The 24,657-nt window shown below is 51.3% G+C and overlaps 9 protein-coding genes across 9 annotated transcripts; 6 read left to right on the forward strand and 3 right to left on the reverse strand.

The window, feature by feature from the left end:
- Positions 1–430: 430 nt before the first annotated feature.
- N7468_008235 (chromatin-binding exonuclease XRN1) lies at positions 431–4,656 on the reverse strand (the record flags this gene model as incomplete). Its single annotated transcript, XM_058477531.1, is given in 4 exon segments — positions 431–2,154; positions 2,196–2,903; positions 2,959–4,284; positions 4,302–4,656. The coding sequence occupies 4 exon segments, from the start codon at positions 4,654–4,656 to the stop codon at positions 431–433; spliced, it is 4,113 nt and encodes a 1,370-aa protein (XP_058327876.1).
- A 57-nt stretch (positions 4,657–4,713) lies between these two features.
- N7468_008236 (uncharacterized protein) lies at positions 4,714–5,001 on the reverse strand (the record flags this gene model as incomplete). Its single annotated transcript, XM_058477532.1, has 1 exon — positions 4,714–5,001. The coding sequence occupies one exon, from the start codon at positions 4,999–5,001 to the stop codon at positions 4,714–4,716; it is 288 nt and encodes a 95-aa protein (XP_058327877.1).
- An 89-nt stretch (positions 5,002–5,090) lies between these two features.
- Positions 5,091–6,707, forward strand: N7468_008237 (WD repeat RBAP46/RBAP48/MSI1 family protein; the record flags this gene model as incomplete). Its single annotated transcript, XM_058477533.1, has 5 exons — positions 5,091–5,115; positions 5,170–5,404; positions 5,468–5,929; positions 5,987–6,472; positions 6,533–6,707. 5 exons carry the CDS (start codon positions 5,091–5,093, stop codon positions 6,705–6,707), a joined length of 1,383 nt encoding a protein of 460 aa, XP_058327878.1.
- An 809-nt stretch (positions 6,708–7,516) lies between these two features.
- On the forward strand, positions 7,517–8,751 carry N7468_008238 (GTP cyclohydrolase I; the record flags this gene model as incomplete). The annotated part of the gene is made up of 4 exons (XM_058477534.1): positions 7,517–7,797; positions 7,857–7,997; positions 8,117–8,390; positions 8,449–8,751. The coding sequence occupies 4 exons, from the start codon at positions 7,517–7,519 to the stop codon at positions 8,749–8,751; spliced, it is 999 nt and encodes a 332-aa protein (XP_058327879.1).
- A 2,599-nt stretch (positions 8,752–11,350) lies between these two features.
- Positions 11,351–14,791, forward strand: N7468_008239 (putative protein kinase; the record flags this gene model as incomplete). The annotated part of the gene is made up of 6 exons (XM_058477535.1): positions 11,351–11,378; positions 11,451–12,096; positions 12,198–12,530; positions 12,594–14,168; positions 14,231–14,569; positions 14,623–14,791. 6 exons carry the CDS (start codon positions 11,351–11,353, stop codon positions 14,789–14,791), a joined length of 3,090 nt encoding a protein of 1,029 aa, XP_058327880.1.
- A 1,409-nt stretch (positions 14,792–16,200) lies between these two features.
- On the forward strand, positions 16,201–17,234 carry N7468_008240 (eukaryotic translation initiation factor 4E; the record flags this gene model as incomplete). Its single annotated transcript, XM_058477536.1, has 2 exons — positions 16,201–16,925; positions 16,997–17,234. The coding sequence occupies 2 exons, from the start codon at positions 16,201–16,203 to the stop codon at positions 17,232–17,234; spliced, it is 963 nt and encodes a 320-aa protein (XP_058327881.1).
- Positions 17,235–18,588: 1,354 nt separating this feature from the next.
- On the forward strand, positions 18,589–21,693 carry N7468_008241 (uncharacterized protein; the record flags this gene model as incomplete). Its single annotated transcript, XM_058477537.1, has 4 exons — positions 18,589–18,656; positions 18,724–19,944; positions 19,999–20,381; positions 20,459–21,693. The coding sequence occupies 4 exons, from the start codon at positions 18,589–18,591 to the stop codon at positions 21,691–21,693; spliced, it is 2,907 nt and encodes a 968-aa protein (XP_058327882.1).
- Positions 21,694–22,586: 893 nt separating this feature from the next.
- N7468_008242 (gamma-glutamylcyclotransferase family protein) lies at positions 22,587–23,193 on the reverse strand (the record flags this gene model as incomplete). The annotated part of the gene is made up of 2 exons (XM_058477538.1): positions 22,587–23,074; positions 23,166–23,193. The coding sequence occupies 2 exons, from the start codon at positions 23,191–23,193 to the stop codon at positions 22,587–22,589; spliced, it is 516 nt and encodes a 171-aa protein (XP_058327883.1).
- Positions 23,194–23,404: 211 nt separating this feature from the next.
- Positions 23,405–24,340, forward strand: N7468_008243 (signal peptidase complex subunit SPC3; the record flags this gene model as incomplete). Its single annotated transcript, XM_058477539.1, has 3 exons — positions 23,405–23,550; positions 23,713–23,874; positions 23,956–24,340. The coding sequence occupies 3 exons, from the start codon at positions 23,405–23,407 to the stop codon at positions 24,338–24,340; spliced, it is 693 nt and encodes a 230-aa protein (XP_058327884.1).
- Between the last annotated feature and the right edge of the window lie 317 nt (positions 24,341–24,657).

The raw sequence follows: 24,657 nt of genomic DNA on the forward strand, positions 1-24,657 counted from the left end.
ATAAATATTATCAAGGTGGTCTTCAGTAGTATTGATATGGGATACAACTCGAACCTGGAAGACTAGCATACTGGTCCCAATTCGGCGGCTGAAAGAGCACATCCTGCCTAACCTGACCAAGCCGGTGCTGTTTACAAAATAAGGCTGTTAGATTGGAACAGTATACAACTAGACCGGTTTGACTACGTGGATGTTTAGTTTTGCATACTTCCATCATAGGACATGTCGGGGATTTAAAGAAAAAAACAATTTCATGGGAGAGAAACTGTATTTGTGGTATCAAATGGGCGTAGTCGTCCGTAGGGCAGCAAACGATAGATGACCTCCGTATGTATCCGCGGCCGCTCAACACCCCCAGAAAACTCTATTACATACATGATGAAGATTTCATCTTCAATATTGAAAACCATGGTTGGTTACTCAGAAGGAATCACAGTTGCTGCACAGCAGGCTGTCCACGGCCACGACCTCGACCACGATTTGCGCGGCCTCGACCACGTCCACGGCCTCGGTCCAAACCTTGGGGAGGAGGGGCATTCTGGTAGTTGACTGGGTGGAAATTCGGGTTGTTATCAATGACTCCCTCGTGAGGATCGCCGTTGTCAATTTGGACGTAGCCACCGCGGCCGCCCCGGCCACCTCGAGGTGCGTTCGTGCCACCACGGCCACGGGGCCCGCGTGGAGGACCACCGTTACGGAAGGGGAGGTTCTGGGTCTGGTCTTGAGCATAACCTCCACGGCCACCACGTCGAGCACCCTGGCCAGAGGCAGCTCCAGAGAACGACCCACGCAAAGGTGGGGGTGCGGCGGCTTCTCTCAGCTGTCCCTCTCCATTGGGGGCACCGTAGCCAGCGACCGTCAAAGTACTTGGCTGAGGTGGTGGGTTGTGGCTCGCTGCCGCACGAGAGCTGGTGACTAGCTGGCGATAGGAGATGTTGAGGACAGAAGTGCTAAGAACAGTCTGGCCCCGGAAGGGAGAGCAGCGGCCGCCCAGGGTGGTACCACTCATGAAAGAGGCGTCAAAGACGACATCCAAGAGGAGTGCTCGTGGGGTTCTAGTAAGACCAACAACAGTACCACGGGTGGCGATAGGCACCTTTCCGGAGTCCTGAGCGTAGACAATACGGTCACCGAGCATGAACTTCTGGTTTCCCAAGCGCTGCTCTGCATCAGCAGGCCGAAGAAGGGCGCTACGGGGAACTCCCCGGACCTTCTTTGGCTGCATTGGGCCTTGGGCTTGGGATACGACATCCGCATCATGCTCGATTAATTGAACAATATCAGAATCCAGCTGCTCAGCGTCGAGGGGAACCTTCTCAAAGTTCTTGGCCTCCACCTCCTTTAGCCAGTCGCGGATCTCCTTCATCTTCACAAGGGCGATGTCCGGCGGATAAAAGTCCGTTGGGGTATAACGATCATTCTGCGGGTTGCGTTGGATTCCCGCAATGAAATCAGGAAAGGCAATCATGTACTGTTGAATGAGATCGATAGCCTTCTGACTGAATTCCCAACCAGATTCGCCGCGACGGGAGTATCCAAGAACCTTCAGCTTACGAGCCTCGAACTTGAGGTTAAGACCCAAGTTCACACGACTGCCCTCGACATCAACAGAGAACGCCGATGTGATCTTAGCGAGTACCAGGGGGTTCAGCTTTAGGCTGCGCGCAATGGCGAAGGAAGGAGTGTACGGGCAAAGACGCTCAGCTTGGCTGACACGTTGTTTTCCAAACTCCGGCTCCTTGCCCTTGACGGATGCAATCAAGCCATCCACCTTACCTTCAGAGTGACCGGTAATATGAACAGGTCGGCCATAGTTGAAGTCACCCAAAAAGAAAGCCCGAGAGTTTACTGGGAACTCCTGGTCAATTGGAAGAGCCTCCCGTTCAATGAAACGTTGGTCCGGGTTGACTACATCATCAACTACAACCTGGAGAGCGTAATCGGTTTCTTGCCCAGGAATATCAGCAAATTCCTTGATCGTGGAGCCATCGTCGGTCTTGATCATTCCTTTCAAAGGCTGGATATGAACAATTGACTCGACCTCTCCAATAATCATACCAAGCCGCTTGCTGTAGGTGCTTTCAATCTTCTGAGCCTTTTTCTTCCATTGTTCAATCTGCTGAGGAGTGTGCGGGATTGGAACCGGGTGCTGTTCTTCCAAAGGAGAATATAGTCAAACAGTTCGTCTGACACACGAATCACCAATGCCTCTTGCAAGTTCGGGTAACCAACGTGGACTCGTTGACCAAGCTTTGTCTTCGCCAGCTCAATGCTGGAGCGAGTAGACGGCTCGAGGAGGGTGATAACCTGGCTCTCATGTCGGCTTTCCTGTTGGAAAACCTGCACTCCGTGGAAGCCTAGTTGTCCGACATGAGGAAGGGTCTTGAGAGTAGGGAAACCAGCCAAAGCAGCCTGGCCCAAGAAGACGCCTTCCATGAGTCCGTGAAACGGCTCCAACCCGTCCATAACAGGCAAATCAAAGATGTTCTCAATGCAGTGGCAGCTCGGGATATCAGGGAAAACACCCGGCATCGAGGACAGGTAGGTGTAACTCACATCTGGAGAGTAGGTAAACTTCAGGCTTGCGCCGAAGTCGTTACGAGCCTTCTCCTGAGGACTTAGGAGGTTCTCCTTTGTCTTCAGGGCATCCAAGAGCCTCTTTTCGTCGATGAAGGGGATCTTGACAACGGCCTCCCATTCCATCTTCTTGCCGTTCATGTCGAGATCAAAGTCACGAGGGTAGAAGTCAATTATAGGAGACTCAGGAGAAGTCATCAGGTCCCAATAAGCAGTAGGGACAATCTTCTTACTACGATCTGGCAAGACACCCATCAACTGCTCGAATGGCCGGAAGGGCCGACCCAGCTGGAACTGCATGTCCGCACCCAGGCCTTTGATCACATCTGTAGTTATTGTCAGGACACGAAAGCTAAGATCAGAATGCGCCAAGCGACTTACCAGAAATCATGGGAGCATAGTGGTACCGGAAGAACCATGGCCATGATGCGATACCACGATAGTAGTAGAATAAGACCCATTGCAAACCCTGCACGTAATTCTCGGCCAACTTCTTCAATTCCTCTTGGTTATCCAGGCCCCATCCAAACTTGGATCGATAGTAATTATCTTTCCACTCTTGGAATTTTTCCTGGTATTTCTTCTCGGCTGCCTGTTGGGCTTCTTCAGCACTCACGTCTTGGACCTTAGCTTTCTCATATTTACGAATGACTCGCTGGATCGCCAAGGTAGCTTCCTCATCGTCATCGTCTTCTTCATCACTCTGATCTTCTGGAGAAGGAGGGAACTCCACTCTCATAAACCGATCACCATTCTCATTATCCGTGGTGGACCAAGGAAGTCGAAGGTCATCCGCGAGCTTTTCTACAAAGCTGCGGTCGCGAGCCGGCAGAGTGGGAGGAAAATCTAGAGGTTTCGTTTCAGAGCCCTTGCCTGGTCTATTCAGCACATACTTCTTGACTTTCTTGAGAATTTCTTTCTCGGATGAGGTAATAGTCATTTCCTTTGGTTTGTTCTGGGACTCCAGCGAGCCATCCTTATTCTTCGATTTAATCCATTGAGCATCCGAGTATTCAGATTCAAAGAACCGTTCTTCGAATCCACTCATCGCGTCCACGAGGATTCCCAAGCGTGGGAGGTTAATTTGGCCTCCGTCGTTGATATAGCCACCCATCTTTGGTAGTACATCCTTGTAGAGTTGGAACATTTTGGCTAGTGCGCCCTCGTTGATATGCAAATTGGGTAAATTGGGCAAGAAATCGTTTCCAACAAAGAACGCCATGAGGATGAAATCATCAATCACACGCTCCATGTCGAAAGGAAAGCTCAGAGCTCCTTCAAATTCCAATTCTTGGAATTCCAGTTCCAAGTACTCTCGAACCATACTCAAGTGCAGGAGGTAAAAGTTTTGGTGTTCAAGTTCCTTGGGCTTCTTTGACACTTGACGACCAAAAGTCACCTCCTCTCGGAGAAGACAGAAATGGGGGTCATGACTGAGGAGACCCAGCATGATAAGGTCAGCGTCAAGGCCGTAGAGACAGTGGCGCATATTAGGATGGTAGTCAGGCTGCGCTTTCGCGTGCCGGATGTATTCCATGATTTTGTGCTCACCTTCTCCCGGGACCTCGTGGCCCGAGAGAACGATCTCCACGCCTTGCCAGTCGGCATCCTCCGAAATTTTCTTGTTGACAAAATATTTGAGTTGTTTGGTCAACTTCTCCATGAACTCTGTGCTGGGGTAATGCAGTTGCTGTCGAAGGCATCCTCCTTTGGCATTTCCATACCTTGAGCGATAGCCTTTTCTTTAGCTTTCTCCGCGTCGAGAGCTGTTCTGAAACGACGAGCACGTTGCTGGTTCATCTTCGCACGAGGCGCGACACCATCGACAGCCATGAAGAATAACTTTTGGGGCTTAATTTTCCCAAATAAATGCTCAATGTAGTTGAAGATTGCAATAAACATCTGGTCTTCAGTCATGCGGAAAGTCGGGGAGTCGCTGTCACTGTGCGTGCAGTTATGAATAATGCCGTTCATATCGAGATACAAGCTGTCAAACTCCGGGATGCGGCTCTCCTTGATGAGCTGTGAGATGGCCGGATACCGCTCACTGAGCCATCGAAAAAACTTTGGAACACCCATTCTGAATCGATCGTAATACAAAGAGAACCAGCGGAAGGAAAGTCGTGTACGGGTTCGTCAGAGCTGGTGGGGGAGGTTGGAGATGATATAAAGATCGTTGATGGGAGAGTAGGCGCGAAAAAGGGCGCAAGTAATAGACGAAACCCCGGCGCAAATGCCAAATCTACACCCGAAAAGACCGAGCACAAAAAGAAAGAGAAGGGAAGAGGTAGAGGGAAGATGTCGAGGACAATAGAGCGCGAGAGAAGTGACGGCTCGAGTCACTGCCAAGCCTTCCGCTTCCATTTTAGGCCTAGCGCACCGCGGGAGCCCATTAACGCGGTCTTGCGCGATGCCCTTTCGCATCAACTACAGGTGCTACTTTTTTTACCCAACCCGCGACAGCTTTTGTTTCTCTTGTCGCATACGCCCCGTGCTGTAGAATTGAGAGCACTATGGACTCCTACGATGACGAGAACCGTGAGCAGTCTTAATGACCCGAAGTATCGGGAATTCCTAGCTAACAATCCCCAGCCGCCGTGGACGAGCAGGACCAAGACCAGGATCACAAGACCGAGAAGACTATCAATGAAGGTGGGGTGGACCGCGATAAATCCTCACATTTACCAAGGACCCTTCGGCTAACACCCATCCGCGGGGCAGAATACAAGACCTGGAAGAAGAATGCGCCGTTTCTTTACGACATGATCCTGAGTACAGCTCTGGAATGGCCTACACTCACTACCCAGTGGCTACCAGACAAGCAAGAGTGAGTACCGTGACTGGTCTTTTCCCTACCGTATGAACAGGGTTCTGACTTCAATCTCTTCAGAGTCCCAGACAAGCCCTACTCTACCCATCGCCTGCTCATTGGCACACACACCGCCGGTGACGCTCAGAATTACCTGCAGATTGCTCATGTGCAGCTTCCAAACCCCAATTCTCCTAATCCAGATGACTATGACGATGAGCGGGGTGAAATTGGCGGCTATGGCGGTGGGCCTAAGAAGCAGCCGATGGACATCAAGTTCGAGATCGTCCAGAAGATTGATCATAAAGGCGAGGTGAACAAGGCTCGCTACCAACCTCAGAACCCTAACATCATTGCGACGATGTGCACTGATGGCCGGGTTATGATTTGGGACCGCTCAAAGCATCCCAGCCAACCCACCGGGACGGTCAACCCGCAGATGGAGCTGTTGGGTCATGAAGCAGAGGGCTTTGGCTTGAGTTGGAGCCCACATGAAGCCGGTCATCTTGCCACTGGCAGCGAGGATAAGACAGTTCGTCTCTGGTAAAGTCACTATACTCACTCCACCCTCATCTTCCGGTGCTGACAGGTCCTCAATAGGGATATCACTACCTACACCAAGGGTAACAAGGCCGTCAAGTCCCACCGTACCTACACTCATCACTCTTCGATCGTGAATGACGTCCAACACCACCCTCTCCATTCGTCCCTCATCGGGACCGTCTCCGATGACATTACCCTCCAGATCCTCGATATCCGTTCAGCGGATACAACCAAGGCTGCAGCTTCAGCTGACGGTCAGCACCGGGACGCAATTAACTCGATCGCATTCAACCCGGCTGCCGAGACCATTCTGGCCACCGGCTCTGCAGATAAAACGATCGGGATATGGGATCTGCGAAACTTGAGAACGAAGCTCCACTCACTGGAAGGTCACACCGATTCTGTGCAGTCAATCTCTTGGCATCCGTTCGAAGAATCTGTCCTAGCCAGCTCTAGCTATGATCGTAAGATTATGTTCTGGGACCTCAGCCGCGCTGGTGAGGAACAAACACCCGAGGATGCGCAAGATGGCCCTCCCGAACTGTAAGTCATCTCTTGAGTCTCGTATATCTTTGAATCTGACTAATGTGGTCTTGAATTCAGGCTTTTCATGCACGGTGGTCATACAAACCGAATTTCTGACTTCAGCTGGAACCTCAGCAACCCCTGGGTCCTCTGCTCCGCGGCCGAGGACAACTTGCTGCAGGTGTGGAAGGTGGCGGACACCATTGTGGGCAAGGACTTGGAGGACGTTCCTAATGAGGAGCTCGAGGCGTAATTTCAGCTTCATTAATGATGCTAATTTCTCTTACTCTCTTTCATTTTATGCTCAGATACAATTCCCAGGTGAAAAGAGAATCGATCATAATAAGACATTATTCCAAATCACCTCTCTAGTACCATGTGACACCCCGGGCCAACCCAGTCTATCGCCTACTAGTGAGCAGCGCCAGTATGGAGGGAGTTTCTGAACCGCTACCAGCAATATCCGATAGGCAGTAAGCTTAAGACCTTGAAGTTCCAAATGTTGCAAGGCTATTATTGATCCTTCATCTGCTGGGGAATCTAGCCTGGATTTTCGGCCCCAATAAATACGGGGCTCTCGCAAGTCACTACGCCTAGGCTAGACTATATATTTTCGGGCTATAGTTGGACGCTTCAATTATTTTGCGATAATTGGGGATGACTCGGTGTACGTACAATTACGCAAACTGAAGTACGTAAGACAAGTACCTTTATCATCGAATAAATTTTATTCCAACTCCAAAAGAGAAGAAGGATCCCATGAACCAAAGAGGCATGCAAGTCCACTGCACAGCGGCCCCGAGCCCCTCCGACTTTAAAAGCCGCGCCCGCGGACAATCGCCGCGCAATCGCTGGTTGGTGGACACTGCAGGCGGTGTCGGAAAAGATGAGGGGGCCGGACACTAAACAGGCTTAGCGTGCATTTAGAGCGCCGTTGCGTCAAAAAAAAAGTAGTCAGTGATGCCGCTGACTTCAGACCAATATTTCCCCCAAGTTTCCTCTTGATCTCCTATCGCTTTGCTCAGGCGAAGTGAAATTACCATAGTATTCACATCTATCATCATGGGTGCTGGATCCTCACCGCCAGGGAACAAACCCTCCGCAATTCCCTCTCATATGTTGAACGGCAGTTCGCCCCTCCAGTCCTCCACAAGCCCTGGCAAGACCAGCCGAGCCAGGGATGCTCGTGAACGGGAGAGCCTCAATTCCTCAATCCGCTCTTCGTTTGCTCCCCGTGTTCCTTTGGGCTTTGAATCCTTGGAGGACTCCGAGTCTGCCGCCCCCACGGATGATGCCACTCGCCGTGAGGAAGTGGGGGTATCTCACAATACTCTGGCTATTCGGTATTAATTCCCTCCAATTTACTCTTATAGGATTTATGAGAATTCTAATGCATCTTCAGAGGCCGTCCCAGCTTGAATGACCCTCCCCGTGACCCCCGAGACGAAGCCGGCTCGTTGACCCCTCCAAATACTTCCAGTCGCCCCGCTAGTCCTTATACATTGAACCCCCCCCGTCGATTTCGACGGACTGAGCTGGCCCTGTAAGTGCCCACCCTGCACCTCACAGCTTTGCTCCCTGATGAGCCTGCCCTATGTGTTCCTATATTCTAACATGTATATGATGCCCAGGCCCTGGAACACGGAAGCGCTTGGAAGCTAGTCCTGAGGAGCAGGCTGAGCGACTTCAAAAACTTTCAGGTGCCGTCCGAACAATTCTGGAATGTGTTGGAGAAGACCCCGAACGCGAAGGTCTTAGAGAGACTCCCGAGAGGTACGCTAAAGCTATGTTGTATTTCACTAAGGGTTACGAAGAGAATGTACGAGACCTTGTGAACGGGGCTGTCTTCCACGAAGACCATGATGAGCTGGTTATCGTCAAGGATATTGATGTATTTTCCCTGTGTGAGCACCACATGGTGCCATTCACCGGCAAGGTAAGCACTATGCAGCTGGCGATAATTTTGGCGAATGATACTAATAAATGTGGGGCAGATGCATATCGGCTATATCCCGGATCGCCGAGTCCTAGGCTTATCCAAGTTGGCCCGCCTGGCGGAAATGTTCTCTCGCCGCCTTCAAGTCCAAGAGCGTCTGACAAAGCAGGTTGCCTTGGCAATCTCGGAAGTCCTTAAGCCGCGTGGCGTCGGTGTTGTCATGGAATCTTCCCACCTCTGTATGGTTATGCGCGGTGTGCAAAAGGTCGGCAGCACGACGACCACCAGCTGTATGCTTGGCTGCATGCGTTCCAGCGCCAAGACTAGAGAGGAGTTCTTGACCCTTTTGAACCGCCGGTAGTTGAGCCGTTTTGTCATTTCCGTGCATTTCTTCCATCATTTATCCTATCTCTAGGGGTTTCTCACTTGCAAGTTGGAGTTCGAGGAGTGGCCTTTCAACAGGTTCCATTACTTTCTTTGGTTGCTTTCTTTTTAACAATAAGGTTCTAGCGTGAGACTGGGGGTTTCCCATCCATCATATTATTTCTTTCTGGTACATTGCATATATGTTGACTCTTGTCTATTCTCATGGTCCAGCAGCGTGGACTCGATGTGTTCATCTTATTGATGGTTATTCACTCTCATGAAGTCTCAAAAATTAGAATATGGTGGACAAGTCTCTTTGGTTTGTCTTTTGGGGTTCTAGAAGAGGAAAATCCTCCTGGCGTGCGGGTTTTTCAACACTCGATGTCTCGTCACATCACATTGTACTCAACTTTGATAATAGGGTGAGAACGTGATCTGAGGGCTATTTGTATATCCCTGGAATACTAGTACCTTATCTGTACAAGAATTCTTTCATAAAATGGACTTGCTTCCTATCCATCCACCCCTCTACCGATTACATACTTCTTGAAAGCACGTTGGGTATCAGCACTTTCTCCTAGTAGCGAGGATGACGGAATCAAGAAGGAAGCAGCAGCATGTACGGGGCAGGGGAGGAAATATGCCAGTTGGGATTAGAGGTTCACTATCGAATATCAGGAGGAAGGGTCGCTTGCGGGCTGTAAAGAAAAATTATATACTATTACTGTGTATCATTTGTCGACTGCTTCCGGTCTCGAGGCTAATTCGTTGGAAAATTCCTGAAAGACCATCAGTAACATGCAGATCTCCAAACTCTAAGTGTGATCCAAGAGCTTGAATCTGCAGTAGTATTACCATGTACTCCTTATGCACTGCCCAAGCCCCGCTGCTCTCCAGGCGCGCTCGTAGGGAAGATCACATAATATCACGTGACTAGACCGCCGCAACCTCAGCCAGCCATGACATGCACCTTTCTACGTCCCACTTGCTCGGCAAGCATGGCGTATCCCCAGGCCACTCCTTAGATGCCATCACTGCTGCTTGGTATTACATATCTCCCTTGATTTCTCTCGTCGACTGTGTCTAGATTTGCGCCCGTGGCGATTTAGTCCATCATGACATTCTGTCCCGCCCGTCCCGGATGACGGGGCTTTGTCGGTGGGCACATATACCCCAGAGTGGTCTCCTCATAAACTCTCCCAGCTCCTTCTGGATTATTCCGTCCGTTTTCTTTTTCTTCTTTCGCGGCAGGCCCAAACTAGGAAGCGATACAGATGTCCAGCTCCCTCGCGCGCATTCCCTAAGCGCTATCGCTATTATCCCATCTGAATTCCGCAGCTCGCAGGTACGATCTGAGTGCAGGCAATCTCGCGCTTCCGATGCCCGGAGCCTTTGCAAAATGCCCTATGTCCACTTGTGCGCTTTTCTCCATGACCCGGATCCTTGTATAGTGGGATGCAAGTGTGGATAAGGACTTAGGGGACTCGGTTGTTATGAACCCACTTATACTGCTGGCTAAGATCTGATCTGAGTATTTGTTGTGGAATGCGCTCAGCCGGCTTGGTTTCAAGAGGTGATCCTCTTTCGCTTTATCGGACTGACATGGATTTTGTGTCTGCTGTAAACACCACCCTTGCCTTACAACTATCGCCAGCGGCAAGGCCCCTCAGGAGTGCACACAGCTTGGGCTATACCTGGGACAATCTACCTGTGAAGGAAGGAAGAAGAGAAGAGCGTGGCTCAGTCGACATTACCCAGCATGGGCGGATTACAATGCCCTTTAATATTACAACGGCCTCCCCAACCAGGAGCGGAGTCCCTTCGGCAGCCATGACCCGCGGAAGCTTCAATGGCTGCAAGTGAATCTACAACGGGCTGATGTCATTGGTCTGGCTTTTATGCAGAACGTAGATAGTGTGATCAGCCATCCGTGGGGTGTCTCCATGTGGTCTTGCTTTACGAAAGGCAGCGCATCAAGGCAAGAGAACGAGAAAACAAACCACGACAAACAATCCGCAGGCTGAGGAGCTAACAGCAGTCTTTCCCTCAGCTTCTTACTCAAAAGGTGCCATTTTTATCTATCGCGGGGTACCAGGCTCCCAGACTATTATGTTTCGAAGCCCATGGTAAGAGGGCTGGAAGAAGAAATCGAGCAGGAGAAAGGGAATATTCCAAACTGGACAGCAGCAACCCGACTAGCGGTTGAGCAATTCGTTGCTCCAATTCCAGTTGTAGAGCCGCACGCCATCTTCAGCCTCACCGCCTTCAGATCGCGTTGATTGCAAAAAAGGCACCATAGTAGATCATATTGGGCATTCCTGAGATGAAGACCTGAGAAAAATTCTCGGTTCTCATTTCCTTGACCGCTTCAGGCTGTGTTACAGGGCATAGGAACGCCTCATCTCCGGGGCGAATCCCCTTGCTCAGACTCGACTTCGACTACCCGGAAAAACCAGACTTCCGAGCTAACCCCCCAGCCGAAAGAACTTCCGCTTGACGCGGTCACGATTCATTGACTCCACTTCCTGTTCTGAAACGCCTGGCTTCGCTCTTCCATCACCCTCTTTTCTTCAACTTTGGCTAGCCGGAGCCAAATGCGGCTGGCGACCTTCACATGGCTGGGTCCCGCAGGAGTTCGGTGGTGAGAGACCAGTGGAGTGCCGACCTAGACCGCGATCCCCGTCCTATGGACAGTCGAAGAGGTCGAGGATCTCATCGAGGAGATCGTGGTAGAGGTCGTCACCGTGAGCGAGGCCGCTCACGGGGTCCCAATAGTCGTCCTTTTGATCATTCGGGACGCTCGCCACCGGGCCACGCATCTCGTTTCGGCCCTGATCCATCATATCCCCCAGGCGACACTGCACCAGATCGATCACCACCTCATGGCTCTCCTGGTTATTCTCCAGGATTCAACGACAACCGAAGATTCAATAATTCGCGGCTTGGCCCTCACGGAGATAGAGTCAGCTACTCTCCTGGACCTATGGACAGAGAGAACCACGGATTACGGCGGGATGATTCACCACTTGGGCCTCCCTCTAAACGCAAGAGAACTCGAAGTCCTTCGCCTAGAGGCCCCCGTGGCTCGTTTCCCCTGCGCCGAGGCTCATTCGCCAAACAAGGAGAAAGACGCGACCGTAGCCCTCCACACAAGAACAGAGGGCGTTTTCCTGGCCGCGGGGGCCACAGACGAAGATCACCTCGTCGAGGACGTGATCGCGGTCGAGGAAAAGACCGCCGTCGCTCCGATCTTCCCCCAACTGGCAGATCATGGTCTCCTGGGCGTGGTCGAGGATATCGGAATTCCCCCAATCGACGTTCTCGATCGCCCAGTGGCGACGTTTATAGTGACAGAGACTCTCGCTACAGATCCCGTTCTGCCTCCCGCCACTCCATGCGGTCAACCGCCTCAAAAGCTTCTGTGTACTCGTCTTACTCTAGAGGGGATGAACCATCGAAGCCTCATAAACATCCCTATACACGCTTGGATGACCGGTCTATATCGCCTCATCCAAACCAAATCCATGATGAGAGTCGTATGGATCGCTCCGATGAAGGGCTAGATCATATGCGGGACAACTTCGCGAATCATGGGAAACGAGGATCAAAATTGCCTAATAAGCAAGGTCGACGGCATCCCCCATTTCAGCACGACTCGAGACCATATCCTACATCACCGCGCTTTACGCCAAACTCACACCCGGGGTCTCCTCCCAAATCACCCCATTCCGGTGGCCGAGGCGAACGGCACAGAAACCCGGATAGCGGCCCTGGGTATGATGCGCTCACTTTCCAGTTTATCTCGAGGAGGTTTTCGACTGACATTCTTTCATGTAGGCCATCATCTCCTTACCAACAGGATAACCAATATTCGCACAAAACCTATTCAGGTCAACCCTACAAGATGAGGGGAGAACGGTATGGCGACCTTGCGAACCGTCATCCTCCATCCAAGCTTGATGAACAGACTTACCGCGGTGGACACCCGGGCCACCGAGGAAATCACACAGCCAACGGCCAAGGTCGACGGTTTTCTGTATCGAGTCGCTCTCAGAACAACGGCTCCCCACAACGTGGTGGAAGAGGTCATTTCAACAGCGCCCAGTGGACAACGTCAAGATCTGACGGTCCAAGTGGCCGACAAAGTTCTCGACCGAGTTCGCCCTACGAGAATCAAACAACACTCAATCACCCATCAAACTTCGTTGACCCGGGATCGCCACATGGATCAGAAAAGATCAAACGGTTGCGAAATCCAGATAGGGATGATCATGAAGATGATCGGAGCAGCATCCTCTCAGGAGGAGTCGACCAAGCAAAACCAGAGCAAGCGGCCTCTGCGACACGCGAGTCTGATAACACAATTCCAGCGGATAAAAAAGGGCGATTTAGCTTTGCCTTCAAGACGAAAACCCCACAAGCTCCAGCCCCAAAGCCTGTGCCTGACTTGGCACAGCGCATGCAGATCCGTGATCCACCGCCTCGTGCCCCTGCACCTGATCCACCGACGCCTCGAAACAGATTGACTAATGGCCCTATGCCAAAATTCAAGCCTGATCCACCATCACGTTTTGACCGCCGTGAACGAGACCGAGGAAGAGACCGTGATCGAAGAGATGACCGCCGCCATCCTCGCGACTCCCGCGATAATCGAGATGCTCGAGACTTCAGGGACTCCAGAGACAAAAGAGACGACCGTCGATTTGACCAGCGGCGTGATCGGAGAGGACGCGGTGACAGGAGGCCTGATTTCAATCCAAGAGATATGTCACCAATTGAGTCACTACGCGAGCAATTCCGCGAACCACGAGAAATACCACCACCCACACCACCCAAACGCACGAAGGTTTTGACTCGATACAAGCCACGTCCTGTTATACCGCAAGAGTTCGCGCAAGCGGATTCAGTATACTACCGGAAGCCTGGCAACGAATCCGTCATCGGCGCAGGTACGTACGGCAAGGTTTTCAAGGGAATTCATGTCTTCACCCAGCGCAAGGTGGCTCTGAAGAAGATCCGCATGGAAGGCGAAAAGGATGGATTTCCTGTCACTGCTGTGCGAGAAGTTAAGCTCCTTCAACATCTCCGGAACCACAACGTGGTCAGTCTGTTGGAGGTCATGGTAGAACATAACGAATGTTTCATGGTCTTTGAATATCTTTCGCATGACTTGACTGGACTAATCAACCATCCGAACTTCAATCTTACGCTTGCACACAAGAAAAACCTGGCTCAACAAATGTTTGAGGGCTTGAGTTATCTCCATCATCGTGGTGTTCTTCATCGCGACATCAAAGCTGCCAACATTCTCATCAGCAACCAAGGCCTGTTGAAATTTGCAGACTTTGGATTAGCTCGCTTCTTCTCCAAGAGCCGCCCCCTTGATTATACCAATCGTGTTATTACAATTTGGTACCGCCCCCGGAGCTTCTCCTTGGCGAGACCCGTTATGGTCCTGCCGTTGATGTGTGGAGTGCAGCATGTGTCTGCATGGAGATGTTTACAAAAAAAGCTGTCTTTCCCGGTGAGGGTGGTGAGCTTAGCCAGCTTGATAAGCTCTTTAATTGTCTAGGCACGCCAGCGAAATCCGAATGGCCTGATTTCGTGGAAATGCCGTGGTTCCAGCTGATGCGCCCGACAGAACGCAAAAAACGGATTTTCGAGGAGGTATACCGAGAAGTTCTGACGCCACAAGCTCTGGATATGATTTCAACGGTATTCCAGTATGACCCTGCCAAGCGACCAACTGCAGAGGAAGTGCTTCAGCATCCCTACTTTGTGGCTGAAGAGCCTCTGCCCCAGCAACCCACTGAGTACAGTTCACCCCCTTTCCCATGAAAGTGCGTCTGCTAACTTGATCTTCTAGGCTGGAACACATGGAGGGCGATTGGCATGAATTTGAGTCAAAAGCACTTCGCAAGGAGGCTCGACGGGCAGAGCAGCAAACACAGAAAGATCGGGAGAAGCGCAAGGCCGGGCCACCAACCGATCGAGATCCTAAACGGTCACGCCAAGGAGGTTCAGAGCATAGCTAGCGGCGAGACGCTTGTCTTACTGTCTGTGGCTTTCGGGATCCGTTTCTTTTCTTTTTTGTATGGCATTGGAAAAGGCTGGAGCATTTACGTTCAGGAAGGGAAATCATCAACAACCAGGGGTATCTCAAGGGCTTCTTTTGTCATATAGCGCCCATCGTCATCTAAGAACTTTAAGATGCAATTATAATGTAACCTGCTGGCCCTTGTATGGATTCCGGTTTGGACCAACAGAAATTCTTGTGGATAAGAACGATTGACGATGACGATAATAGAATGTAGAGGGGATTTGCAATAAAAGCTACCTATTAACATACTGTAATGGATCAAAGATTTGGACGTGTCTGAGAATGCCCATTGTTAGTCCATGAACAATCCGAATATGAAGAACAAAAAAAGTGCGACACCGGGACTCCTATCAGATTTGCCAATTTTACCCTCACGCCCGACCAGCCCAGCAGGCGGTTGAGGCCTCGGATTACCAAATAGCTCTTTTGGAGGTCATCATTTCAGAGTACCCAAAAACGAAAGCGAAACAAAAGCGAAACGAAAGAGAAGAGAGTGTAAGAGTAAAAATTCATTGCAACTATGGAACGTACTGATACTAAGGGAAAGCCAAGGTCAAGGAATGTCTCGTCAGTCAGGTCATCAACGCATCCTGGGAAGCTGTAAAGCCCTCGTGATGATGGTTTTAGATGCGACTTTTTGATCTCGACCTACACATCGGAAATGCCGGGGCAGTGGGAAAGAAAAAACTCCGGCATTGATTTGAGTCGGTGGTCTGAAGGTTGAAGAAAGAAAAAAGAAAAAAGAAAGGAAAAAACGGCGCAGCAGAAAAGGCGCGGGCGGGAAAAAAGACGGTGCGGGCGGCAGCCGAGGTGGCCGCTGATTGGAGGAGATGGAGCTTCCTGTTCTCCAGGTCGAGTCTACCAAACCCGATTTCATTATTCCACTTCCCATCTCCAATCCCACCTTTTACTCCCACGTTGCCCCCTCCACCTCCACCACCAGCTTTTCCCTTCTTCTTCTATCCTCGAATCTTCCGAATCTCGCATCTTCCCCCACCTCGGCCCTTACCTACTCCCCGCCACCTTGCAACTTCCCGCCTTCAAGAACCCACTTGGCCTTTTTCTTCCTACAATACTCTCAGACACTTGATATTGCCCGATACAGCCTCTAAATACCCCTGGAACGTGCTCCCTCACTGCAGCCTCCTCCGCGCTTCCTGTTCTCCCGGATGACCGCTCGTGTCCCGGGCAGTCTCAACCCGCCGTGATGGATAATGCCAATCTGTGGACCCGCCGGGCAAAGTAAGCGGAACCCTATATACTTCCCCCGGAAGCCTGCTAGAAAGCGTCGAGAACTCACCAGGGGATTGTGTTACTGTCAGCTCTTCGAAATTGTCTTTGTCCATGTCCGGCACAGACAGCAAGGACGGTGCCCGCGTCGACCTGCCCCGCTCATCCAAACGGTTTGGCCCCGACAGCTCCCACGGCCGCTCGAATCCTTTCAACGCGATGTCCCCAATGTCCACTGGCATGGCCTCCCCCTCCACCAATGCGTCATCTGCGTTTGGCCTGGGTTCAGGTGCATTCGCCTCGTTCGGAGCCCCCAAGACCCCCGGCGGATCGACTGACATTAAGACCCCCGGTGAGAAGCGCGACCTCTCAGACCTGGATGACGCTGTGACTGCCAAGGATTTCACCAGTTCTACCGGGGAGCACCCGCTCAAATCGACATGGATTGTCTGGTACCGGCCACCTACCCCCAAATACTCCGATTACGAAAAATCGACGGTCCCGCTCGCTGCTATCTCGTCAGTAGAGAGTCTCTGGGCTGTATATACCCATCTCAAGCGCCCATCTTTGCTTCCGACGGTCTCCGACTATCATATTTTCAAGAAAGGCATTCGACCAGTGTGGGAAGACGAGGCTAATAGGCGAGGAGGCAAGTGGATTGTGCGGTTGAAGAAGGGGGTAGCAGATCGGTACTGGGAGGATTTGTTGCTCGCGATGGCGGGAGACCAGTTCGCCGAAGCGAGTGATGAGGTCTGTGGTGCGGTATTGAGCGTGCGGGGTGGCGAAGATGTCTTGAGTGTGTGGACGCGGATCGACGGAGGACGTAATATCAAGATAAGGTATGTTCTACGATGGCGGCTTTCTATCTTCTTCACAGATTTATAAGTCGCCGCGGATATCCCGGTCGAAGGGTAGGGGACCGAAATGCTAACCTAGTGCGCAGAGAAACGATTAAGCGTCTACTTGCATTCCCCGCAGACACCAATATCGTCTGGAAGAGCCACGATGATAGTATTGCCCAACGCTCGGCGATCGACCTCGCTCGCCAGGAGAAGGCTGCGGCTGCAGCTGCCAATCCTGGAGCTCACCTTGGCACCGAGCGCCGACGCGCCGGCCACGACGATTCTGACAAGGGCAAGGGAGTGTAAAACCCCCACGCTCTTCTCCTCATTGCGGCCTTGAGCCCTGTATAGTAACAGCCGACCAACCAAAACAAAAAAATCTCATTTTTCATGCACTAACTCATTGGGACGCGTTTGGGTCTGGGGGGATGGTGGGGCATTGAGGCGAACTCAGCGGTTTGATTTGTTTTATGTCTTGAGTGAAACTCATTTATGTCTGGTTCCGTTCCGATTATTTTGTGCCTTGCTTATGTCTGATGCTCTTTTCTTTTTGATTCTCCATATCCTGATGCTTTCTTGATGCGAAGATGCAGGCTGTAGCCTGCAAAGGCGTGTGTACCTGGGGGCTGTTCTGCCAGTCTACTTATACCTTAGGGTAGTGTGTTCACTAGTATTTGTGGGCGGCTTTGAATCAAACCAATTCCGCGACAGCATAAGGCTACTTGTATGGCATGGCACGAGCCGTGTATGCTGCACATTCTGATTGGTTATATCATTAGCTGTCCCGGCTGTCGTCATATCATCTTGGCTGTAAGTATTGAATGCCTGACCAATGAGGCACCTACCCTGACCGCCCTGCGATATTGAAGGGAAACATTTTTGATAATGAATGATAGCAAACCATCATGGGAGCATAGCTCGCGCGGCTTGTTTTGAGCGAGGCGGTGGTCCGGATGTCTTTCTTTGGGACCATATCGGACTTGTTTGGCTTATCCCCGCGTCGCCAACGTCCTAATCGACCCCAACACTCTCCTCCCAAATCACCTACGAACCTCGATCATTCCCTCTCCGCACGACACTCTAGTTCCCCACACCAGCCTCTCGGCGCCTTAAGTCCCGTACTAAGTCGCGGGACGTGTTTTCTTTGAGCTTCCATTCCGATCCTGGAGATCTCTCTTCTCCGAACCAGCCGCAGCCCGCGAGTCTTATCGTATCTCCTCCGCAGGTGAGTAGCTTCCCTTGAAGCTCTGCATGTCCCCGCTTGATCGCGTACCATTTTTTTTTCTTCCGCACCAAACCCACGCTTCAATTGTCTATTCTTGAATTGGATTCTTCATCCTCCCCTTTCTCTGCCTTTGCCATCCAGTCTTATCTCTCGTTTCTGTCCCTACGCGGGGGTGCCGGCCTTTGCGGTAACTATGGTTCGCGATGATTTTTGTGTTTATCATATGCCTGAGCTGAGACTGATGTATTATAATAGGCCTCCCAGAGTTATGACAACAACAAAATTCTTACCTCTGGAACTGCATCCCGTGGGGAACCGCGGTCTTCCATTTTATCCCCCACACTCTCTTCCACCCGGTACGGACGCCTAGCCCCGCCGCATACACACACCTCTATTGACTCCATGCGCGATTGCAGGTCGGGGTACATTCCACAGATGTCGGGTCGGACCAGGAAGCGATCGGATGTTGAAGATGAGGCACGGCTTTTCGGAGGGACTTACAAGTAAGTTGTTGCAACGCTCCCTCATTCTGGATGTGGAAGTTGGTTAGAAGTACTTACATCCTTATAGCGACCCGAATATGACCCAGATAAGACCGGGCCAGTACAAACCAAAGAAGAAGAACCCTGTTGTAAGTCTTTCCTCGTTGTGGGTTCGACCGACCCTAATCATCGAGTGTTCCAGGCAATCGGTTCTTTCAAACCTGTCGATAGAATTACTTCTCGCCGTGAAAGTGGTCCTGTACATGCACAAGGCGCAACAGGGAAACCACAGGATCGTCCAAATCATTCCAATCTCACCGGCTTTGAAGAATCGAGTCGTCCAAACAAACGCCCTCGCCAAGATGACGGAAGTGGCAGCTTGCATGGTAGACTGGATCGCCCCACTGAACTCTCGCCCTCCACAGACCCTGCTTGCTCGCCGGTACCCAGCCTCAACCCCCAGATCACAGAATCATGTATGGGCCCATGACGAATTCCGCGAAGTAGAAGGACTCGTCAGCCTCGGAAACAGGCCCGGCCAACACCAGCGCCGTCGATCGGCCACCTCCGAGGATGAACGCTTCATGGCTCGTGCTACTCGCCAGCGCCAGCGCCAGTTGCGTGAGACAAATCCAGTCTCATCTCAAAATCACCAAGCACTCTATGTGGAGATACCGAACGTCGATACCAAGGTCTCTACAATTGCTGCAAACATACCGAAGTCCTCGCGTTTCCCCGTGGACGACAAGAATACCTCGCGGGATGGTAGAGGAAGAGAGAGCCCGGATGAGCTACAGGGGGCCGTGACGACCGATCCACTACCCAAAACTTTACCTCGAAAAATCAAACCAACTCGCACTCAGGAAGTGCAAGAAGTGCCCCGCTCTCCGTCGCGCAAACGCTCTCCGTCTGATATCCAACAGACGGACTTTGCTGGCTCACCTCGACAAGGACCCAAAAAAGCGAAACTCGATCACAAGCGCTCGAAAGACTCCTCACTTGAAGTGGCTCTATTTCGTTTCGGGCCTGTCGAGAGAACCGACGCCAATAGTCATATTGGTCTCGAAATGGACGACAAGGCACTCGAATTAAAGGATGCTGGTCATGGAGAAGAGCCTGTGAAAATTCTGGTTCGACATGTAGATAAAGTCATCCAGGGGAGACAATGCTTGAAGCTCAGGATGATGCTGAAGCGCCACGACTCATCAATTGCGAACCGTGTTGACATTGAGTTCAAAACGGTCAAGTCAAGGGATCGAGTCGTACAAATCTGCCAAAAAGCGGGCGTCAAAATCGCTACTAAGGATGCGTAAGTTCATACTAGGGTATCACTATGTATGGATACAGACTGACTCTTGAACAGATCAGATATGCAAAGGCTTTTTCTTGTAAACAAGAAGATCATAAGCCAGCTTCCTAGCCCCGTGAAGCGAAAACTCCCTGAACCCGAAGAAACCCCACCAGTACCAGCGGTACGCCGAAAGATTGCATCATCCACCCCGGAATCAAATAGTGAGCCTGCGCAGAAGCGAAGTCAGACCGAAGAAAATACTGGTGGTCGGCGTGGTAGCTTGGAAGGTGTTGCGCAATCTGTTCCGACCACACACACCAACACCGAGGCTTCTCCTAGTGGTGAATTTCCTGTTGAGCCCCAACAAGCCCAAGTTAATAACCCCGGGCCTGAGAGACGATCAACTCGGCGAAATACGCATCAGCCACCTAGTCCTGAAACTCACACTCCTGCTTGTCCGTTACTCTCCACGGACGAGTTTAAGAAAAACTGGAAGAAACCTCTTGTGTATCCTCCAACTGGCAAAAAAGAGCCGAAGTCGATGTCGATGACCGAGATCGCCTTCGGGAAGACGAATTCCTGAATGATAATCTGATCGCGTTTTATATGCGATTCTTACAAGATCATCTGGAGCGCACAAACCCTGAGGTCGCCAAGAAGGTGTATTTTTTCAACACTTATTTCTTCGAGGCCCTCACCAAGTCCCCAAAGAATGAACGTGGCATCAACTACAATGCCGTTGCGAAATGGACGCGTGGTGTAGATTTGTTCAGCTATGATTACGTTGTCGTCCCGATTAACCAGAATGCGCACTGGTACATTGCCATAATCTGCAACTTGCCGAGCTTGGTGCTCGATTCTGGGGACGGAGAAGAAGGAGAGAGGGGAGAGGTAGCCGAGTCTCCGGTCACAGAGACGGTGCCTCATACGAATTTGGCCGAGTCCTTCAAGAGTGGACCTCAGCCTGCAGGAACGCCTATACGATATGGCAAGAAGAAAGCTCGCGGTATACGTTACGACCCCAAACAACCCATTATCGTGACATTCGACTCCTTGGATCTTGGCCGCTCTCCAACAGTCAAGATCTTGCGCGACTACATCTGCGAAGAGGCAGCAGCAAAGCGCAAGTCAAAGGTCAACGACAAAGATATCAAGGGAATGCGAGCTCAAAACATCCCGTTGCAGCCAAATTGGTCTGACTGCGGGCTGTATCTTCTTGCCTATGTCGAGAAGTTCACCCAGGACCCAGAGGCCTTCATCCTCAAAGTCCTCCAAAAGGACATGGCTCTAGAAGAGGATTGGCCTCCCTTAGGTTCTGGGATGTTGCGTCGGCGGCTGAGGGATTTCTTGGACGCGCTTTACCGAGAGCAGCAGGCCCGGGAAAGAGGTGAGGATATCAAACATGCCCTGGCGGACCGAACGCCGGTGTCTTTCTTGCTGGGGTCGTTACCCCCCAGTAAACAGGATGGAGAGGCTCCTGATTGTCCTTCGGACGGCAATCCCGTCTCTTCGCCTGGCACGGGCGCTACAACCAACGAAGCTGTAGAAGTTCCGGATAGCCAGGAGCGAGCGAAGCCCGTGTCCTTCGCCCGCCAGTCATCCTCTCCAGATCGGAGAAGAACGAGGGCCGAGAAGAGGAGGGCGCGGCCGGCGACCTCCCCTGCCGACGTGGAGGTAGTGGAAGTGGAGGACTCTCAGCCAGGTCAGGCTACTGCGGTTGATGTGCAGGTCAGAGCAACCCCGCCACCGTTTTGGCCGCCTGGTTGAGATGACCTCGTAAACCTCCTGTTTATAGTTTATATTGTTAAAATTAAATATTATTAGATTTACAAAAAAGCCGAATATTAGATGGCTATATTGTGTACCTGATCCTAGCGATGGAAAACAGGACTAGTATACTACACAACCCTGTGCAATTTTATGCTACTTCTCTAAGTAGTACGTATGCCACTGCGCGTCCAAAGTTAAGGTTGGCTGGGACTCGGAGTTGAGGATATTGCAGTCCCTCCTCGCTTGACAGCTCACTGAGCTGAGTGTCATGAGTCCATGTTTCTGCCCTCTCAATCTCTCAGTTGGCCATTGGAGGTCAACTGACGAATGATAATTTGGGATCTTCTTGACTATCTTGTATCTATTAAGCTAGAACCCCCCCTTTTCAATCAAGTTCTTATCCCGGATATGTATTGACCATCATTGCTAAAGTCCATAGACGGTGGTAGGGTATTCAGTGTTCCTAACGATTTATTTTCGGTGCATGTTGACGCTCATAAACTTACAGCATGGTACCCTGCACTCTGAGCAACCTTCTGGTTCCATCCTCACAACCCCTAGTATGATGCTTTGACCGGATCAGCAACCTCCCATCGAATTCTTAGACAAGACTGACTTTTTCACTAATCGCTTGAAATTTTCGAATGGTATCGGGAGGTATAACGAACAAAATGCTTCGTACTATGATGTATGACAGGAAATGCAGTCCTGGCCTGACCTTCAAAAACTAGGGAAAGATAAATGACAACTAACTTATAAGTCACTACCGAGTGATGGAACTCAAGCTCTAGCTATTTATTGGCCCTGTATCTGCTATCTAAGGTCCCCTCTAGATTACATAGCCAGGAATCGATCTAAGCATTCAACCTTAATCCAGCACACACCTGAATCTACCACTCGCTTTCATCGACATTAGCCCACCACGACAACTTATCCCGTTTGAACGTCTCAAAGTCCCACTCCACTTGCTCTAGATTCTCGACATCACTAATCCATACATAAGCCACAGCATCGACCAACTTCGGGCAGGCATCAGCTAAAGTTTGTGCCCCAGAAGCTTCCAATGCGCTTTTGAGATCCGTGGTCTCCTTGGCAGTATCTCCATCAGACGTAGCTCCCTGATCCAATGTCTGTACTTTCACCCTCTCATGCGCGTACTCGCTTCCTTCGAACCGATCAAGCCTGTATACATCTCCGTCTGTAAGTCCGGAGACGAGTATGCCCAGTACTTTGGAGCCCCGCGATGCCACAATAGCTGGGTAATCTGCGCCACGCACCCGGTGCCGCCGATAGCCCTGCAGCTCGGCGGGCTGGAAGCGCAATGTGGCTTTTTGCCAGGGTTCTGGGTCCGAGCGGCCATGGATTACTCGGTGTAGTACTTGGGGGGGCCATCAGTGTGCCTGCAGTATCACTAAGTGAGTCATTGGTCTGTTGATAAGGTCGCTGAAGGATAATAATATCAGACGTACCATAGAAAAAGAGAACGTGGTCGCCCATTGCAAACAAAAGTCTTTGTGTTTATGTGCCGGACAGGATTTTATCTCAAAAATCAACTTACTAAAGGTCTTGATCCCGGCACCTTAGGAGAGATGAAAGGCTGGTTTCAAGTGCGGAGGGCACTATAAACTAAATTGCGGAGCTTATCGATAAGCATCGAGGCCTCCAGCTGGCTTCATCTGTTTTCCTTTCCGTACACAACACAACCACCATGCATTCCGCGCTCAACCGTGTGCAGGCCGTCTTTGGCTTCTTCACCACCGTCGCCCTGGTGGTGGCTGCCGCGGCAGCATTGTCCACCCTGCTCTTCCCTACGGCCGACACCACCGCGTCGGTGCAGCTGAAGAATGTCCAAGTGTGAGTGACCACCTGTCTCCAAACTATCCAGAGCCCAGTCAGCCACATTTGCAGCGTGGTACCTGGTATTGCACCTTTACAGGCGCAGTCCCCGAGTATACCCCTGCGTATCTCCCAGCAATCCTATCTCAACCGACCCACGCAGTTGCTAACCCTAACCAGCGTGAAAGGCCGCCCACACTACTACTCAACTAAGCGCGAAGAATACGCCCAATTCCGCTTCGACCTCGACGCAGACCTAACGCCCCTCTTCAACTGGAACACGAAGCAGGTCTTCGTCTACGTCTACGCAACCTATTCCTCCTCCGACAATCCCAATACGCGGCTCCGCGATTCCGAAGCCATAATCTGGGACACCATCATCCAAGCGACCCCCTCCCCCCTACACCTTCGCTAACCTGCAAGAGAAATTCTTCGACGCGCTCCCCTCTCTCTGACCGAGAAGATCTCGCCCACGGCCGCGAAGCGCGTCGCGAAGAACAACCGGGCGAAGGCTAGGGCCAAGAAGACCGGCAAGAAGGAGGCCAAGAAGGCGCCGGAACCTGCACCCGGGGTCCTCAGGCTGCGCGGCCAAAAGGCGAAGTATCAGATTGGAGACGTGACGGGTGTCTTGGCGGAGCGCCATAATGTGTCGCTGGCTGTGGGGTGGAATGTGCAGCCTTGGGTTGGGGCGTTGTGGTGGAGTCCTGGATCGGGGGCGGTGCCGCGGACTGAGGGGACGGTGCTGAGGAGTGCCGCGTTCGATCTTCCTGAACTAAAGGGGAAGAAGCCTGAGGGCCAACAGGTGTAAAGGGGAATTCTTTCTCCCGGGACAGATTGGATGACTGTTGGGCAATATCTTGGGACTTTTCAAGATTTACGATGAATTGATCTCCTGTTTTATTTTTGGGTGAGGTCTATTGGTAGATCTCCTCGTCACAGATGTTGAACAAGATTAATCCTTTCAGCATGGGCGAATCCGGATGCTAAGAAAATACTATAGCACTCAAGTCTGGCATTGAACTTTCAACAGTCATCCTCGACAAACCGTCATAAGCGTAATTTGAATTCGCAATACTAGCATCAAAAAATAATTCAGGCGTCAGACAGAAAGAAAGCATCCAGAAA

The sequence above is a fragment of the Penicillium chermesinum genome (assembly GCF_028974085.1).
Source record: "Penicillium chermesinum strain IBT 19713 chromosome Unknown utg000006l:1.0-2335141.0:1.0-2336784.0, whole genome shotgun sequence".
Taxonomy (NCBI): domain Eukaryota; kingdom Fungi; phylum Ascomycota; class Eurotiomycetes; order Eurotiales; family Aspergillaceae; genus Penicillium; species Penicillium chermesinum.